Source organism: Mustela erminea, chromosome 5, assembly GCF_009829155.1.
Source record: "Mustela erminea isolate mMusErm1 chromosome 5, mMusErm1.Pri, whole genome shotgun sequence".
Classification (NCBI taxonomy): domain Eukaryota; kingdom Metazoa; phylum Chordata; class Mammalia; order Carnivora; family Mustelidae; genus Mustela; species Mustela erminea.
Window position 1 is genome coordinate 126,409,657 of NC_045618.1, and position 17,397 is coordinate 126,427,053.

Genomic DNA, 17,397 nt, shown 5'->3' on the forward strand with positions numbered 1-17,397 from the left:
GGAAAGTTCTGTTTCTATGAAAGAGGGAAATATGAGGAAATTATTTTTCTCTCTGTCCTCTACCTGAGAGAATAAAGCTGTATGTTTTTCTTGGCAAATCTGCACTGAGCTGACTTCATTTGGAGCCACCCACCAAGCTTGAGGTCGGTGGCCTAGACCTGGATCGTCCTCTAATTCTTGTTATTGTTGATATTGGGAGCATTGGCAGGAATTTCTAAAATGAGGGTTGCATGTTGCTACCACTGTACCAATACATTGGGATAATCCCAGATTCTCCAGTAACAACTGGACTCTTAGATCTGGTTTCCATATGGTCCACAGGGATTGGTAACAGTGCTGGTCCCACTGCTGCCTCCTATTTGCTGAAACAGCCCACATGATTGGGCCACACCAGCAGTGGGAGAACTGTGGACGCTGTTCGGGGACCCTTGGTGCACCCGTTCAGGCAACATGCAGTCTTCAGCTGCATTGGTTGTGCCACGCACCCTCCACGGATACTGCTTACGTAGATGGTCATGCACATGGAGTCCCAGAGTTGTCCGGTGTGACGTCCCTGCCTCCTGCACCTTTTCTTGGCATTTCCAGGCCAGCTAATGCCTCATGTCCAGCTAGCCAGGCCATTTCCTGTGTCAGACTGAAGCTCACACCACTACTTCCTTTTTTCCCCAAATTTCTCCCCCCTTCCTTCCACTTTCACTTCCTGAATGCCATGACCACAGGAAAGAAATCAGCAAGTCCTTACCTTGTCTCTGTGCCAGGCTAACTCCTGTTCAACCTTAATAGAAATAATAATGGTAATAGATAACATTAATGAGATGCTTATTTTTTTAAAGATTTATTTATTTATTTTAGAGAGAGTGCATGCACTTGTGTGAGCTAAGGTTAGGTGCAAAGGGAGAGGGAGAGAGAGAATCTTTTGCAGACTCCCTGCTGAGCATGGAGCCCTACTCGGGGCTCGATCTCATGACCCCGAGATCATGACCCAAGCTGAAATAGTTGGATTCCCAATCAACTGGGCCACCCAGGAACCCCATGGAGATGCTTATCATTCATACACTGGAAATCTCATGTCCTTCGTCTTCATAGGACTCTCTAAAACTATTAGGTAAAATTCAGGTATAGAGAGTTTGAAACATACTCATGATTATAATTAACAATGAGAGACTTGGCCTGCCTGACTGCAGACAGAGCTTATGTTCTGAATCAGTGTGCAAGGGGCGCCTGGGTGGCTCAGTGGGTTAAAGCCTCTGCCTTCAGCTCAGGTCGTGGTCCCAGGGTCCTGGAATCAAGCCCCACATTGGGCTCTCTGCTCAGCAGGGAACCTACTTCTTCCTCTCTCTCTGCCTGACTCTCTGCCTACTTGTGATCTCTATCTGTTAAACAAATAAATTAAAAAAAATCTTTGAATCAGTGTGCAATTCATCTTTCTAAGACCTACTTTGGATGTAGCCTCTTCTAGGAAGTCCCTAGGCTCTTCCACACCTGTGACCTCTGGTCATCCTCCATAGTAACCCATGCTGTCATTCAAGTTCAGGGGCTTTTAGGGGTGGTGGAGAGAGACCTATGTTCCTTCCTTTTTCTGTCCTTCCCAATAATTTAAAGACTGAGGAAGTTCCAAGACAGGGTCAGAAAATATTATGACTCTACTTGTATATTTGCCTTTAGCTAAGTTAAAGCTTTTAATGCATAGTCATACAGAGAAACCCACAATGAAGTATACTTTTGCTATACACAGGATAACAATAGGCAGGATAACATCATAAATGATGTTCATTGAACTCTCTAGACAAAGTGGTTGGTAATGGGACAGGAATTGAAGGTTATAGGAGGTACCTCTTCAACTCATTTCAGTATATTCCTGTGACTAAATATGTACTTCCATTGTTAAAAATATTGGAATCCTAGGGGGCCCCTGGGTGGCTCAGTTAAGCATCCAATCCTTGATTTCAGTTCAGGTCTTGATCTCAGGGTTGTGAGTTCAAGCCCTGTATTGGGCTCCACTTAAAATAATTATAATATTAAAGACCTTCATGGGTCTAAGTTGGCTGATTGGCCTCTCTGGCTTCTGTAATGTCTATTTCTCTCTCCCTAAAACTAGCACAGGGTCAGGGGCTGATACATTGTAGGGTCTCAGTTGTCGCTGGTTGACTGAGTGAATGAGCCAATGATTGTTAGAGGACAGTCTGAGAATTTAGAATGATTTGGGTTGGAATCCCAGGACTACAATTTACAAGTGCTGTGACCTTGAGCAAGTTACTTAATCTCTTTGTACTTAACTTTTGTCCTTTTTAAAGTGTTGCTATTACTAATAGTACCTACTTCAGGAGGTCAGTAGGAGGAACAAAGGAGATGATGTACCACATCTGTGGGATGACAAAAGTGAGCTTGCACATGAAGAGTGCTTGGGGACAGGGTGGGGGAGGTAGGAGCAAGGTCTGGGCATCATTGTTAAGAAAGGGAGAGCCAGAGGCCCCTGGGTGGCTCAGTGGGTTAAAGCCTCTGCCTTAGGCTCAGGTCATGATCCCCGGGTCCTGGGATCCAGCCCTGCATCAGGCTCTCTGCTCAGCGGGGAGCCTGCTTCCCCCCCACCCCTCTCTGCCTGCCTCTCTGCCTGCTTGTGATCTCTGTCTGTCAAATAAATAAATAAAATCTTATTAAAAAAAAAAAAGGAAAGAGAAGTCAAGGATGATTCTGTGTATTAAAAAAAAAAAAAAGAAAAGAAAAGAAAGGGAGAGCCACTCCAGCTGCTGCTCTGTGCTGTGTCTAATCCTCCCTGACCTCGTGGCTCTGCAGAAGAATGATTGGTGGCCCCAGGGCAGTTGCCAAAGCACCTGACTTTGTTTTTGAGGCCCTTACCCTTTCTTCATTTTGCTGCTTGATTGATAACAATGTACAGACCTTACTTGAGGAAAAATGCTACAGTCTTTTGACTACTCTCACCCACATTGTCTCACTTAATAATTATTCAGAATTGTAAAATTGCCTGTGGTTTTGGGAAATTCCTGCCTTTGTTATAACATGCTTGGTACCTGCCTCTCTCCTGCTGGCAGAGTTAGCACAGAGGATGTTTGCCCCTGGACTTACTGAGCGCTTTAGCAGCAATTTTTTTTTTTTTTTCCTTCTTCAAGTCTGGGGTCCGAAGCATCTCTCATGGAGAATGTTCCATTCCAAACTCTTTTTCTGTTTCCATGAGGCCAGGTGTAGAATGGCCTGGTTGGACCAAGACCTCTGTCTCCCACATGTCTGTGTTTTGAAGAGCAGAGCATGGCAACACCCCCTAACGTGGGCTCCCTTCTCTTTTCTGTCCAGTTGGAGCCACAGGGTCCAGGGCTCTGAGTGGAGCTTCATGGTGTGTCTCCACACTGCCCATGCATAAGACAACATCAGTCTCCCTCCTCTTTGGCTACAGTTTCTCCTTAGAGGACCTGATCCATTCTGTGTAATGATAACTTTCCAGTTTCTATCTCTAGCCTTGACCTCCAGATTTGCATGTTCAAGTACACAGTTGAGCTCTCTTTTAGATGTCTAATAAGCATCCCAAATGTATCTTATTTAAAAAGAAATATTTATTTTACCCCTAGATTCTGACTCCTTCCCCCAACCCAGTCAGTGGCAGTACCAGCCAGCCCAGTCCTCAGCCAGAATCCAGGAGGTCCACCCTTGTTCTCCCTACATATGGCATCCATCAGAAACTTGGAGACCCTGCCTTCAACGTCTACCTCTGATACGCTTTATTCTCTCCATCCCAATGCCCCCATCCTGATTCTGGCCACTATAATTTTTTTTTTTAAATAAATGAAACTACTTTTGTTTTCAATTATAGTGTACTAAGTAACATTAGTTTTATATCTTTATTACCCTGTACATTTATAATCAGTAAGAAGAGAGTTCTTAATGCTCTGACAAAAAGTGTTCAAGATCACAAAACAATCTGAAAATTGCTTTGCACAGTTTCAACTTACATGGTCTTTTTTAAAGAAAGAATTTTTAAAAACTGTGTTCCAATAAATATAAAATTTACCATCTTCACCATTTTTGAGTGCTTCTTAAGTTCCGTGGCCTTACGTACATTCGTGTTGTTGGGCAACCTTCCCTACCATCTATTTCCATAACTCTAGTAATCTTTCAGAACTGAAATTCTATACCCATGAAACACTGTCTCCCCACTCTCCCCACCCCCACCCACTTCAGCCCCCAGCAGCCACCATTCTACTTTGTTTCTGTGAATGTGACTACTCTAGTGTCCTCATATAAGTGGAATCATATGGTATTTGTCCTTTTGTGACAGGCTTATTTCACTTGCATATGTCCTTAAGTTTATCCATGTTGTAGGAGAAGTTCCTTCCTTTTGAAGGTTGAATAATATTCTGTTGTATGTAGATAGCACATTTTGTTAATCCATAACCCCAGGGATAGGCTCTTGAATTGCTTCAGGCTGCCACCTTTCCTTTTTTCTTTTCTTTTTTAAGATTTATTTTGAGAGAGAGTGTGTGAGGGCAGAGGGAGAAAGAGAGTCTCAAGCAGACGCCCCACTGAGTGTGGAGCCTGATGATGAGGGGCTCGATCTTATGACCCTGAGATCACGACGTAAGCCGAAACTGCGAGTTGGACGCTCAGCGGACTCTACCACCCAGGTGCCCCTTCAGGCTGCCGTCATCTTTCATCTTACCGATATGACAGCTTCCTAATTGTTCTCTCTACTTCCTCTCTTTCCTCTTCCCATTTTTTCTCCACTCCGCTTCTGAAAAGGTGAAATAAGTTTTGTTCTTTAAATCCTTCATTGACTTCTCATTGTGATTAGCATAAAATCTGAACATCTCAGTTTGCTTGCAAGATCCTATATTCCTAAAAACGAATTGCCTTTACAACATTGTCTTAGGCTTCTTGCTCGCTCTACTCCCAGTTCAAGGTTTTTCTTGTTTGTTTGTTTCTGTCGCAGACTCTTTGTTCCCTCTACCTTGAATACTTTCTACTTCTTGTCCAGTCACGGTTGGCTTCTTCTCATCCTTGAAGTGGTAATTACATGTCACCTCTTCAGAGAGATCTCTTAACACCCTAATAACTAAGATTCCTTTTTACTCCTCATCTTAACCCAGTATTGATTTGTAGGTAGTTTACTTATTTATAGCTAACTTGTTTCATCCTTCTTTCCCCTCTTAGCTATAAGGCCCTTGAAAGCTTATCTCTTTCATATTTTTTGTATCCTGAACATCTAGCAGGTGTTTGCTAATGATTTGGTAGATGAGTTAATAAATACTCTATTTAAAATAAGTTTGAGAGGAGTTCCACACTCTGTTCCACTTCTGTTTGCCTTCCCTTTTGCTCACTCTCCCCTCACCTAGCCTTTAATACATTCCAAAATGTTAACATCCCTTGGTGTTAGGAAGAGTCATTGGTATCATATCATCATTACTGTACCAGGAAACTGGTTGAATGTTCATTAGCCTCCTAATGTTCAAAGGAAAGGTACCCAAAATTATTCTTTAATTTTTTTGTATTAAAAATGATCACCCTTTCAGCCTTGCCCCATGACTCTGGAAAGGCAAGCTAATTTCGTAGTGCTCTAAGTAACCAAGGAAGAAAAAGACATTGAACTTTTTTTTTTCTTTTTGACAGAGATCACAAGTAGGCAAAGAGGCAGGCAGAGAGAGAGGAGGAAGCTGATTCCTTGCTGAGGAGAGAGGCTGCTGTGGGGCTCGATCCCAGGACCCTGGGATCATGACCTGAGCCAAAGGAAGAGGCTTTAACCCACTGAGCCACCCAGGTGCCCTGACAACTTTTTGGAGAGGGAAATCCTATGTAGTATGTTCTAAAATGCTGCATGTATAATTTTGTGTTCTTTTGCTATTTTGTATTATTTTTTTAATTTATTCCCTACCAGGGGTAATAGCTGATATCAATTGAGTTCAGTCCCTTATCCATACTGGGAAGTTACTTTTAAAAGACTTGTCCCTCAGCATTTTGAACTTTAGAATAAATTCTCCTCCCATTTTTAAACTATCAATCTCGTGGGGGATGGGTGGGTTCTCTATCCGCAGTATCACAAAGTTGAAATTAAGGGTTGGCCCACTGCATGCTCACTTGGAACTGTCTTCTCCAAGCCTTTGCCTGTTGTTGGCAGGATTGAGTTCCTTGTAGTTTTAGGGTTGTAGTAGCCCTGTGGTCATTTCTGTCTCAGCCATGGAGAACCTTCTTCTCACACTTCAAATTTCTCTGACTGCTTCTGTTGCTACCAGTGAGAGAAAACACTCTGCTTTAAGTCACCCCATCTTAAGGTCAACTGTTTAGCAACCTTAATTGCGTCTGCAAAATCCCTTTTAAATATGACATAATCTTGGGGATTGCACCAGGATGTGGAGATCATGGGGGTCCTCTTAAAATTCTCTATGGTTAATCTAGAATGGCATCCATCTGCTTATCAGAAAACCTGATTACAGTAGTTTAAACAAAAACACTTTTTTCACATAATAAATATAGAGTTGAATGATTATTGATACTGGCTCAGTGGCTCAGTGACTGTGATTCTCTTGTCCTTGCATTTGTGGTTGTGGGGTGATTATCATAGCTCCAGCCATCACAACCATATTCAAGATAGGAAAAATGGGAAAGGGACAAGGATTGAGTATGCATACACATTATCCATCCACGTCATGGAGATGTGCAATACAAAGCAAGATTAAGCAAAGACAAAAAACATCTCTGAACTTTAGTTCTCATTTTTCCTCCATTTATGTCTCATTGACCAGAACTTGGTCGGCTGGTTATCCTTGGTGCCAGGGAGGTGGGAAAGCAGGAATAGAAATGTTCTGTGATTGGCTTAACCAGTCATGACCCATCCCCCGGTGCTGGATGAGGAGAAGGAAGAGGTGTTGGAAACCCAGCTAGCATATCTGTTCCATATCTTTTCTGAAAGGCAGAATGTGGCGTAGTGGAAAGAGTACATAAGTTAACATCAGGAGACTTGTGATCCTGTCCCAACTCTGTCAGTTTTCACTGTGTGACCTTAGGTTAGTCAAGCAACTTCCCTGAGTCAGTTCATGTATCTGTCAAATGAGAGAAATAGCTGTTTTACTTACCTCAGGGTTGTTGTAAGAATGAATTGACATAATCCATGAAGTTCTTTGCATCCTGGAAATATATACTAATCGTAATTTTTGGTATTTGGTATAAAACTGAGAGTATTTGATTTCAAGAAATGTATGTGTATGTGTGTATATAGACATACAAATAAATATACATATTTAAAAATATTTTATAATCTCTAAAATGAGATGTATTTTACAATTGATGGCATTTTAGTTTCAATGGAATATAATAAAATTTTGTTTAGCTTCTTGGAAAGTCTTAGGGTTATGTCTAGAAGATATGGCCACCATTGGGACCCGCAAGATTCTTATGACTCCTAGGCAACTGAGAGTCTTATGATGGAACATCTAAAGTGATAGACTTATGGCTCTAAAATACAGATGGAAAGAAATTATCCACACCAACTCCTTATTTTCACACAGGCAAAATACTAGTATTCCTGTTCTAAATATGAAACTAAAGTAAGCGGAGTTTACCAAGATGGAGTAAGCCAGGACCTCCCTAGAGTTTGAGGTATTAGAAAGTCTTCTGCAAACCTTAAAGGGTGACCTTCTGCCACGATTATTCATTACATTCTGAATGTAACACACTGTTCAGGCACCTGGGAATGTCCTTCAGGGTCACTGCCTCAGGAATGCAGCAAAGATCAGATACAGCCTATTTTCTAGGCCAAATGCTATTGAGATCCTTGATTCCGAATGTGGAGCCACAGAGCTCTTTAATAAGGCAGCTATCAGGATTGTTTATTTTGAATAAAAATCAATTAATAAATGTTTTTAATTATTACTTTGAGATATATAAAAATATGCATGCCCATAAATATAGATGCATTTATATGTGTATGTATTTGTACATGTATGTATGTATATATACACACAAATGATGTGACTTTAGAGGGGACAAAAACAGACATCTAGTGATGAGGAATTATGGTGTATGTGATTGAAAGAGAGATAGTGGGGAGCTAGTTCAGAGAGAATCATGGATACAAACTGATGTTGGTTGAAATAAATATATTCCTTTTGGAGTTCTTCTGTATGGTTGACTTGGGCCTGGAGTGTTCATTTTAACCAATTTCCAGTGGAAGAGGAGTGGTCAGTCAAACAAAAAAAAAGTGGTCAGTCAAACAGTCAAACAAAAGTTTGTTTGTTTATTTTAAAGAATAATGTATTTAAATGAAAGTAAAAATGGTGAAAAAATAGTAGGAACATACAACCAAAGCAACTTACCTTTTCCTTTTGAGAACATCAAAGCACATGTTAATTAAAGTGTGTGTGTTCTCCAGTGTTCAGATTCTTTTAAAATGAACCTGTTCTCTCCTACAGTAAAAGACTTTAGGAGAAGGAAAAGAAGCAGTGTTCCAGGTCCTGAATCTGATCTGGGTCTTTGTCACAGGGCAATTGTGCTTTCAGGGCTTGTGTTTATTCTGAGAAATTATGAAACAAGTGGCATGGTTACTTTAACTTATGATTAAATCGTTGTGATTTTTCTAGCCCACTCTGACAGAGGTCTCAGAGTACAAAACCATGCATGGTATTATTTGGATTCAAGCATTGCAAATTCTTTTTTTTTTTTTTTTTTTTTAAGCATTGCAAATTCTGAGTCCATAGTAGATGTTCAGGAAGTTGGTTGAATGTCTTGCTTTAGAAGAAAGCTTTTCAGAAATACATTTGATCTATGCAGTCTTAGTTTTTCATCCTTACTTTCTTCCCAGTTTTCTTTTTGACCTTGAGATGTTTGTCTTTGATCAGAAAAAGTCTGAGGCCTTACTTTAGGGTTTGGTATTGGCACTAGGATCTAGTTTGAGATGTTTCTGCGTAAACCCCAAACAGATGGCTGGATAGTGTTTGCCAGTAGCCTCAAAACCCAACAATTAATTAGATGCAGACACGTCCAAAGAAACTATCTAGTTGAATACATATGGCAAAGAGATATAAGAGGGAACTGGCTAAATTCTCAGATTTAAATAATCTTTAGGGTTCACTAACCAAACAAGAATTATGTTACTGTGTTTATAAAACATAACTAACCTACCAAAACAAAACATTTTCTCAGCTCTGAAGGGATGGAATTATCCATATAGTTATATGAAACCCTCCTTTGCTTTTTATACGGTTTATGAAAGTTTTCTAAAACTTCTAATTAAGATTTCTAGGATGTCACTATAAAATAACCCTATTTTAGATTATCTGAACTGGACTCTTTTTTTCTTTTTAAAAATGATTACAAGTCAAAAGGAGATGTTTTGGGGAGGACTTCCAATTCTGGCTATAACTAATAACAAACTAGTCCTTGTGCAGTGTACAACCATGAAACTACCGGACAAAATGTATGAGGCAAGTGTTTTCAGGTACTGATCAACAGAAATCACAGTATTTCAGTCCTGAGAGAAGGAAAGCTCGTGAGGTGAGCCTGATGATTACCTTGGCTCCCTTCCAGGGGAGAGTTTCCTGATGCAGCATCATATGCTGGAGTCTACACTGAGCACAGCAGTCCTGCTGAGCTAAGCAAACGGAGATCAGAGTCTGGGGCAGTTGAAGCAGCTGGAATCTGCTGGACAGGACATTAGAGAAGAGAGAGTAGCATGGGGGATGCCGGAGCAGAAGTGTGTCTGGGTATACCCAGGGAATCCTTGGCCTGGCTAGAGTGCAAATGTACAGACTGAAACCATATGAGATTTACCAAAAGTGGTGGCTCCAAGGTTGAGAATGGGACAGAAATACTAGAGGTTAAACCATGTTGGGAGATATTGGCAGTCCAGTCCAGCCCAGCCACATCGGAAAGACTTCCTTAACACATTATTAATATTCTAACTATCCAGAAAAGACACAGAAAGTCTGCGTCTTAGGGCAAAGGAACATGCTTTCAAGCAGGGTTGGTAAAATTCTTTTATAGAGTCAGATGGAAATTATTTTAGGTCCTGTGAACTATACAGCATCTGTTACAACTACTCAAATTTGCTATTGTAGAGCCAGAGCAGCCATAGACAATATGTAAATGAATGCACATGGTTTTGTGTCAGTATGACTTTATTTACAAATAAGGCAGAGGGCCAGCTTTGGGTCATGGATGTAGCTTGCCAGATGCTACTCTAGAATAAGACCTACTCTGAACCTACCCTAAAAAAGCCTAGAACCAAGTGCTGCTGAAATCTGCCATGGAGATTAAGTTGGAAAGTTGAGTTCTGCAGTTGTTAGAGATGCTTAGGGGACATCTTTGGCTTTTCTCAGATCCACCCAACAAAGTGGAAGACTATAATGAATGTGAGCAAGCATTTTGACTACTGGCAAAAATCAGCTCTGTAGAGGAAGATCAAATCCAGAATGTCTTCAGTGTATCATCAACAATTAGTAGGTGAGCAAAGAAATGGGGAAATATTAATTTCAATATTAAAATAGTAAAAAAAAGTCAATAGAAATGAATCCCCAGATGGTCCAGATATTGGATATGGCAGACAAAACCTGTAAAGCAGCTGTTGTAAATATGTTCAAAGAACTAAAGGAAGACATTGTCATAGTGAGTAAACATATAGGGCATCACAGGCAAGAAATAGAAACTATAAAAGAATCTAATGAGGGGCGCCTGGGTGGCTCAGTGGGTTAAAGCCTCTGCCTTCGGCTCAGGTCATGCTCCCAGGGTCCTGGGATCGAGCCCTGCATTAGGTCATGCTCCCAGGGTCCTGGGATCGAGCCCTGCATTGGGCTCTCTGCTTAGCAGGGAGCCTTCTTCCCTTCCTCTTTCTGCCTGCCTCTCTGCCGACTTGTGATCTCTGTCTGTCAAATAAATAAATAAAATCTTAAAAAAAAAAAAGAATCTAATGAAAATTTTAGAATAGAGAAGTTGAATAACTGAGATGAAAAGTTCATAGAATGAACTTAACAGGAAATAAAGATAATAGAAGAAAGAGTCAAGGAGCTTGAAGACAGATCAGTAGGGGAGGAGAGAAAGCCAACTCTTCATCAGAAACCATAGATTCCAAAAGACAAAATACTGAAGGAAAAGAAAAGTCAACCTCAAATTCTATGTCTCCTGAAAAATATCCTTTAAAAACAAAGTGAAATAAAGAATGGATTATTATAGAGCCAGCCTGTTCAATAGAAATAGAGTACAAACCACATATGTATTATTTTAGGTTTTTTAGTTACCCCATTTAAAAAATGTTAAAAGAAACAGGTGAAGTTAATTTTAATCAAACCCAGCACAGAGTGCTCAGTGCTGAGCACTGGTCCCTGACTTTGCCCAAGACTTTTCCTGGTCTCTGGCTTTGCCCAAGACACTGAGGCTGTTGTGGCCGATAGCTTCCATCTCCTCAGTGCAGTCTGAGGAACGTTAATCTCTCGTAGGCACATTTCTTTAGTCACTCTCCACTCTTAAACGTCAGGCAGCTTACCATTTCCCACTGAACTCTTCTTCTCAGCTGTTAAGGTTACCAATCCTCTCTCCCCACATTTCCTCAGTAGACACCTCAGCTTTCATCAGACTGACCTCTTCACTGGTCTAGAAACAAGCCCACAAAGGTCTGATTCTTACTCTCCACTTAGACTGATCCTCTGCCCCAAGGATGTCCTCGGATATCCTTACTCTTCCCTTCTGGTGGACCAGAACCAAGGATATACTTCAGATCCAAGAAATCTGTTCTGTTTTTTTATGGTTCCAACCCTTGCAGATCTCTCTCTGGCTAAATAGCATTTCTGGTATGTCCTGTAGGAGGATTATTTCCAGATTTGTTGTGTTTGCTCTTCTGTGTCCCCAGCTAGATCGCAAGCTGTTGAGAATCACTGTCTCAAAGGGTGCTTAGTCTATGTCCAAACACATAGGGCTTATGAATGTGTGTCAGAGGATTGGCATAAAACAGATCCATTTCTGTGGTTCCCATCTTGTCAGCTGACTGTGTTTTCCACCCCCAGATTTCAGCATGTAAGTGATGCTGGGGAAGAAGCTTTTCTCTGAAGTGGCAATCCAGAGACTTCAATGAATCTGGTAGTGTCTTTTGGTCAGTCCTGCTGCTGTTACTGAGTCACTACACATTTGTGGTGATTTTACGCTTCACTTTATGATTCACATTCTAAAAATGGGGTGAGGTTTTTATAGAGAACCCGACTCCAGTGTGAACTTAGCCTCACAATTATTGGGTTCCTCTGTGGTTTCCAGCTGCTGGCACAGCCACATCTCGTGGCTTCTTGGATGTGGCTGTTTCATGGCAAATACCCAGAATCCATTTCACAGGATTATGATTATGTAATAAATTTGTTCCACCAGGCTTTCTTGGGGCTGCTTATTATCTGTAACCAGCCCATGTCTGGATCTGGGACAGACAAGCTAAGGAAGTGTAGATAAACCTTTGGGGCTCTTCTTTCACTCATACTTTCTGAGTAGTAGTCTTGGTTCCTTAGCCAGACTCTGTCTGTATCTGGAAAGAAGAGGTTGAATGCTTGACTCCATGTAACATCTGGGAGAACTTTGCTAAAAATGATCGAAAAGAGAAATCCATAATGCCAGAATGTGGAAATGACAGAAACGGGGCAGGGGGAGGTTTGTTTCATGAAATTTGCATTCTAGTCCAAAGACTTCCTCTAATGAGCTGTGTGACTTCTGGCCAGTAAATTAACAATATCAGTGATGGCTATAGCGGACATTCATAAGGAGTTTGGACTGGGCCCTGGTACGTAATAAGCCCTCTGTGCCGTCACCTGCTGTTACCATCATCAATGTTACAGAGGGCTCATTACTTCCCATACTAAGTACACCATGTCTATTATCTCTCTGAATCCTTTAAATTACGAAGTGAGTCTTGTTATTCCTGCTGTACAGGGGTGAAATGAGACTTAAAGCCTGTACAGGATTCAGATCCCAGGACCATGTTCTCATTCTCTGTTGCTATGTTTGATTTCCTTGGGCCTCAGTTTACTCATCTGTGAACTTGAGAGGTAGACTGTTGGTCTTTAAAACCTTTGAGCTCTAAAATTTCTCAGTATTTGTCCCATTACTTTCACCCTTTTCCTTCACCTCTTACCATGTCCCCTCCCATACCCACACTCATCTGTGAATTTTGCTGGATTCATCATCACGGGGTCAGGAGGATGTTTTCCCCATTGAGCTATGACGCTGCATGTGTCAGCACATGGACTTGTATTGTGGCTTTTTTGTTGTTGTTGGACCTGGCTTACATGCTGCTGTTGTAGGGAGAGGAGAAGTCTGACTCTTCTATTTTGCTGTCTTATCTTGGCCTGGAGCCAGGAACACAGCGACACGTCTCATGTTTGATGGGGCTTGAGAATGGCTTGCAGGGACAAGCCAGCCAGAGTCAGTTTTAGGGTCTTTGGGCTCTGTGTAGTTCTCTGGTGAGATCTGGTGTTGGAGCACTGTAGTCTCCAGGCTGTTTGCACATGTCTGGTCCCGTGGTTGGTAAGAATCTTTGGAGAGAGACTTGGAAGAGAGATTTCCAGGCTTTCCATTCTCTGCGCAGCTGGGGTATCCTGGCAGATTTCCATATGGAGAGTTTTCACAGATCATTTCATTATGGTTCTGTTATAATTGATGTTTGCAAAGTACTTTAGTTGGGTGGTGTTGCATATATTCTGGTACTTTTTTTGTTGTTTGTGGCTGTGATCCAAAGATCAGAGAGTTTTGGCATTAGAAGACCTACGTTTCAGGGTTGCATTGATCACTTCTTAGCTTGGTGCATCTAACACACCTGCTTATTATGGCGTCTAGTTCATGATTCTGTGGATAAGATCTAATCATGGAGAAAAAAGAGTCCATTCGTCACTTTTTTGGAATGTGTGAATTCTTCTAGTTAGAAGCCTGGAGGAAACATCTTAGGACACCAAACAAGGGCCTGTAAACAATGAAAATGTTGGATAAATCACTCCTCTCACCCCAAATTTCTTCATCTGTAAAGGAATTTTAGTTATATCTGCCTTACTCAAGCAAAATGGCTATAGAATCAAATGACGTATGGTATGAAAATATGTGTTTTTTGGGGCTCCTGGGTGGCTAAGTCGCTTAAGCATCCAACTCTTGGTTTTGGCTGAGGTCATGATCTCCCAGTTGTGGGATCAGGCCCCACGTTGCTGTGCTCATTGTGGAGTCTGCTTCAGATTCTTTCGCCCTCTCCCTCTCAAATAAAGAAATAAAAACTTCCAAAAATATATTTTAAAAAACTTAATGAAAATTATAAATATGTACAAGCAGTTATTTTTAGGCTGTATAATACAGCAAAACTGTTCGCTACCAAAAATGACAAAAATTATTACATATTTCTGTTCTGATTAACCCCAGCATAGATTATTTATAGCAGGTAATAATCTATACTAAAATTTCTTAGCATTTTTTTTGTTTTGCCCCAGTCGGAAGGCTATGAGTTAAATTTTTCTAGACTAAAATGAATATTGTTAAGTATTCCATTAATAAGAACAGATATTGTTCAGGGCAAATAGTAGCTCTTTTGTGGAAACACATTAATTTTGCATTAATTCAGATTTTATTAATTTATAAGAGCAAGATCTAGGTTCAAATTGTAAATGGACATTAATAGTACAAACAGAATTATGAGTCTGTTAAGTCTCTTTCTATATACAAAGAACATAATTGTGATGTGAGTAAAGAAAGGCTAGACTTTCATGTACTAATTCAAATTGGCCTAAACTGGAAATGTGTTTCTTTAACTCACATTTTTTACTAAAGCAAATATTCCCTTCCCATTTACTCCAAATGAACAAGATGACTCCATTTCTATTTCTCTTGGTTGGTAAGCTGTGCTTGGAGGTACCATCTGGAGATAGTTGGGTTTCTGCCAAGGATTTAAATCAAGCTTGCAAAGAGCTACCTGCCTAAGGCAAGAAAGTGTTATGAGTTACTACGAAAGAACATGCTTTTATTTTACCATCTATTAAAAGAAAGTGAAAATACTTTGAAAAGTTTTAATTTTTGTTTTACAACAATAGTATTATATTATAAATAAAAGTATTTCCAAAATATAAAAATTGGAGAGATTTGGGAATCCGATTGCTTAAATTTGCATAATTATTTGCAAGTCTGATGGGAAGACCTATGCAGAGATCTTGATGCTAAAGGCAGATATTTCTGTACAAGGCATGGGGACAGGACAGGGCAGAGAGGAGTAATACAAGTTGGAAACCACCCAGACCTCCTCGTGGGCAGCGTTGAAAACCCTGGATCTGTGTGGGTTGGATATAATGTGATCATTGTCCTTTTTAATTTTTATTATTTTTTTAAACAGATTTCTGCCCGGCAGATTAGCCAAAGGAAAGAGGGACCAATCTATCTACGTTCTGAGCGCCACCCTCTACAAGACACTCTTAACAGAGCCGAGGCCCAAGTTCACTGTGCTCCCATTCCCCCACCCCAGACGTTACTCTGGGGTCTGCCTGAGGCCATTGATGTGAAGATGACCAGTGCCTTCCTAGCATGACGACCTTGGACCATGTGATCGCCACCCACCAGTCAGAGTGGGTCTCCTTCAATGAGGAGCCACTCTTTCCTGTCCCTTCTGAGGGTAAGGAGCACTCTCATTTCTTAAGTGAAAAGATTAGCAAAGAACCACAACTCTTTATAATGACTTCTCCTCGATCATTCTTTGGGTAGGATCTTAATGGGAAAAAGAGCCAATTTGTCACTTTCCTAAGGTGCAGATTTGTCCACTGAGAAGCCTGGGGGAAGCATTTTTAGGAAACTTCGAGTCCCAAACAGAAGGGCCTGGAAACACCAAAAGTATTGGGTGCTTTCTTCCAAGGAATGTAAACCTTGTAATTATAAATAACTCCTTTATACTTGGCCTTTTAGAGTGTTACTCCCAACGGCAGTTTGGATTTCCTAGTTTTTAAAGCATAGCTGTGAAGAGTGACAGGCACTAGAGACAGATTGCTTAGGCTCGGATCCTGGCTCTGTCACAGCTAAGGGATGTGCCCTTGGGTAGTTGGTCTCTTTAACCTCTCTATGCTGTCGTTTCTCTATCCAGTAGGGGTAATCACAGTACCTTCCTCAGGGGGGCTGTGAAGACAAAATGAATTAATATACATATAGTGCTTAGAACAGTGCCTAGCATGTGGAAAGATCTCAGTTAATTGTCATCCACAATCATGAAGATGGTTAAATTGACTTCTAGGGACCTGGTGCTCAGGGATGAAGGTCAGGTAGGGGTCAGGAGGTATTTGCAGAGTCTGGTTGGCTGGTTCTGTCCTACTGCAGCTACCCTTGTCAGCTGCTATCAACCCAGCTTCACTGATAGCACCTGGAAAGTGTGAGTTGACAGGTGAGCCATCCAGTATTCTGGCCATGGGGCTACTGAGTCCTTAAAATGCGGCTAGTCGGAATTGAAGTGTGTCTTAAGTATAAAATGCCCACACTGAATTTCAAAGACCTAGTGAAAGTAAGATATTTCATTAATAACTTTTATATTAATTACATGTTAGAATTATAAATTTTCAACATATGGAGTTGAAATTTATATTACTAGAAGTAGTTCAGCTCTTTTTACTTTTTTTTTAATGTGGCTATTTAAAAATTAAAATTACATATGTGGTTCAGCTTTTATTTCTGTTGGGCAGTGCTCATCTAAAGGCTTTGGTTACATGCAGGTAGACTAGTTTGTGTGGCTAATGATGGCAGGAAAAAATTTTATGTAAGTACTTTGGTTTTTAAAAAGTATTCATATAGTAAAATCGACCACTTTTGGTATGCAGTTGAGAAACTTCAACACATGTCTAGATCTGTGTAGCCACCCCGATGATTAGGATATAGTTCTTTTAAAAAAATTTTTTTTTTTGAAGGACGTTGCGTGTTCTAGGACCAAAAAAGTGCTGGAAAGGTAGGATCCTCATTTAGCTGGACCTCATTCAGCCGGCTGTTGGTACAGAGTTCGCACCTGGCAGCCTGCGGACACACGTAGTTTGGACTGCGTGGAGTTTGACGTGTGAATTTGAATGTGTTTAGTCCAGACAGAAGCTTTCCTGTTCAGCCAAAGTCTCTGTCTGTCCCAGTTGCCTTTTGCTTTTCTCCTTCGACTCAGTTATCTTTTTTTTTGGTCTCTAGAGCATTGTTGTTTGTGACTGCCAGGCACTGGAATAGATGCTAGGATGAGAATTACGAACAAGATTTCCATTCTCAGCCCGCCGGGGCACTGACTGTGGGCGTGATGAGTTTTCCTTCGTCCCCATTGTTAGGAAAACTCCCCTTTAGCATGGAGACAGGCGGGCATGGCTCTTCCTTCACCCGCACCCACCCGTATCATGAGTCTTGTGATCACCCCTTACCTACCCTTGGGGTTTTCCTCCATGAGACAGTTTTGAA

The 17,397-nt window shown here is 41.0% G+C and overlaps 1 protein-coding gene across 2 annotated transcripts in view; it reads left to right on the top strand.

Moving 5' to 3' along the window:
- STON2 (stonin 2) overlaps positions 1–17,397 on the top strand; it is a 152,250-nt gene that overhangs the window by 16,286 nt on the left and 118,567 nt on the right. For both annotated transcript variants that reach the window (XM_032344780.1, XM_032344781.1), the window contains exon 2: positions 15,329–15,604. In XM_032344780.1, the coding sequence (XP_032200671.1) occupies positions 15,517–15,604 (88 nt within the window). In that variant the 5' untranslated portion in view covers positions 15,329–15,516. The remainder of the gene's footprint in view (positions 1–15,328; positions 15,605–17,397) is intronic.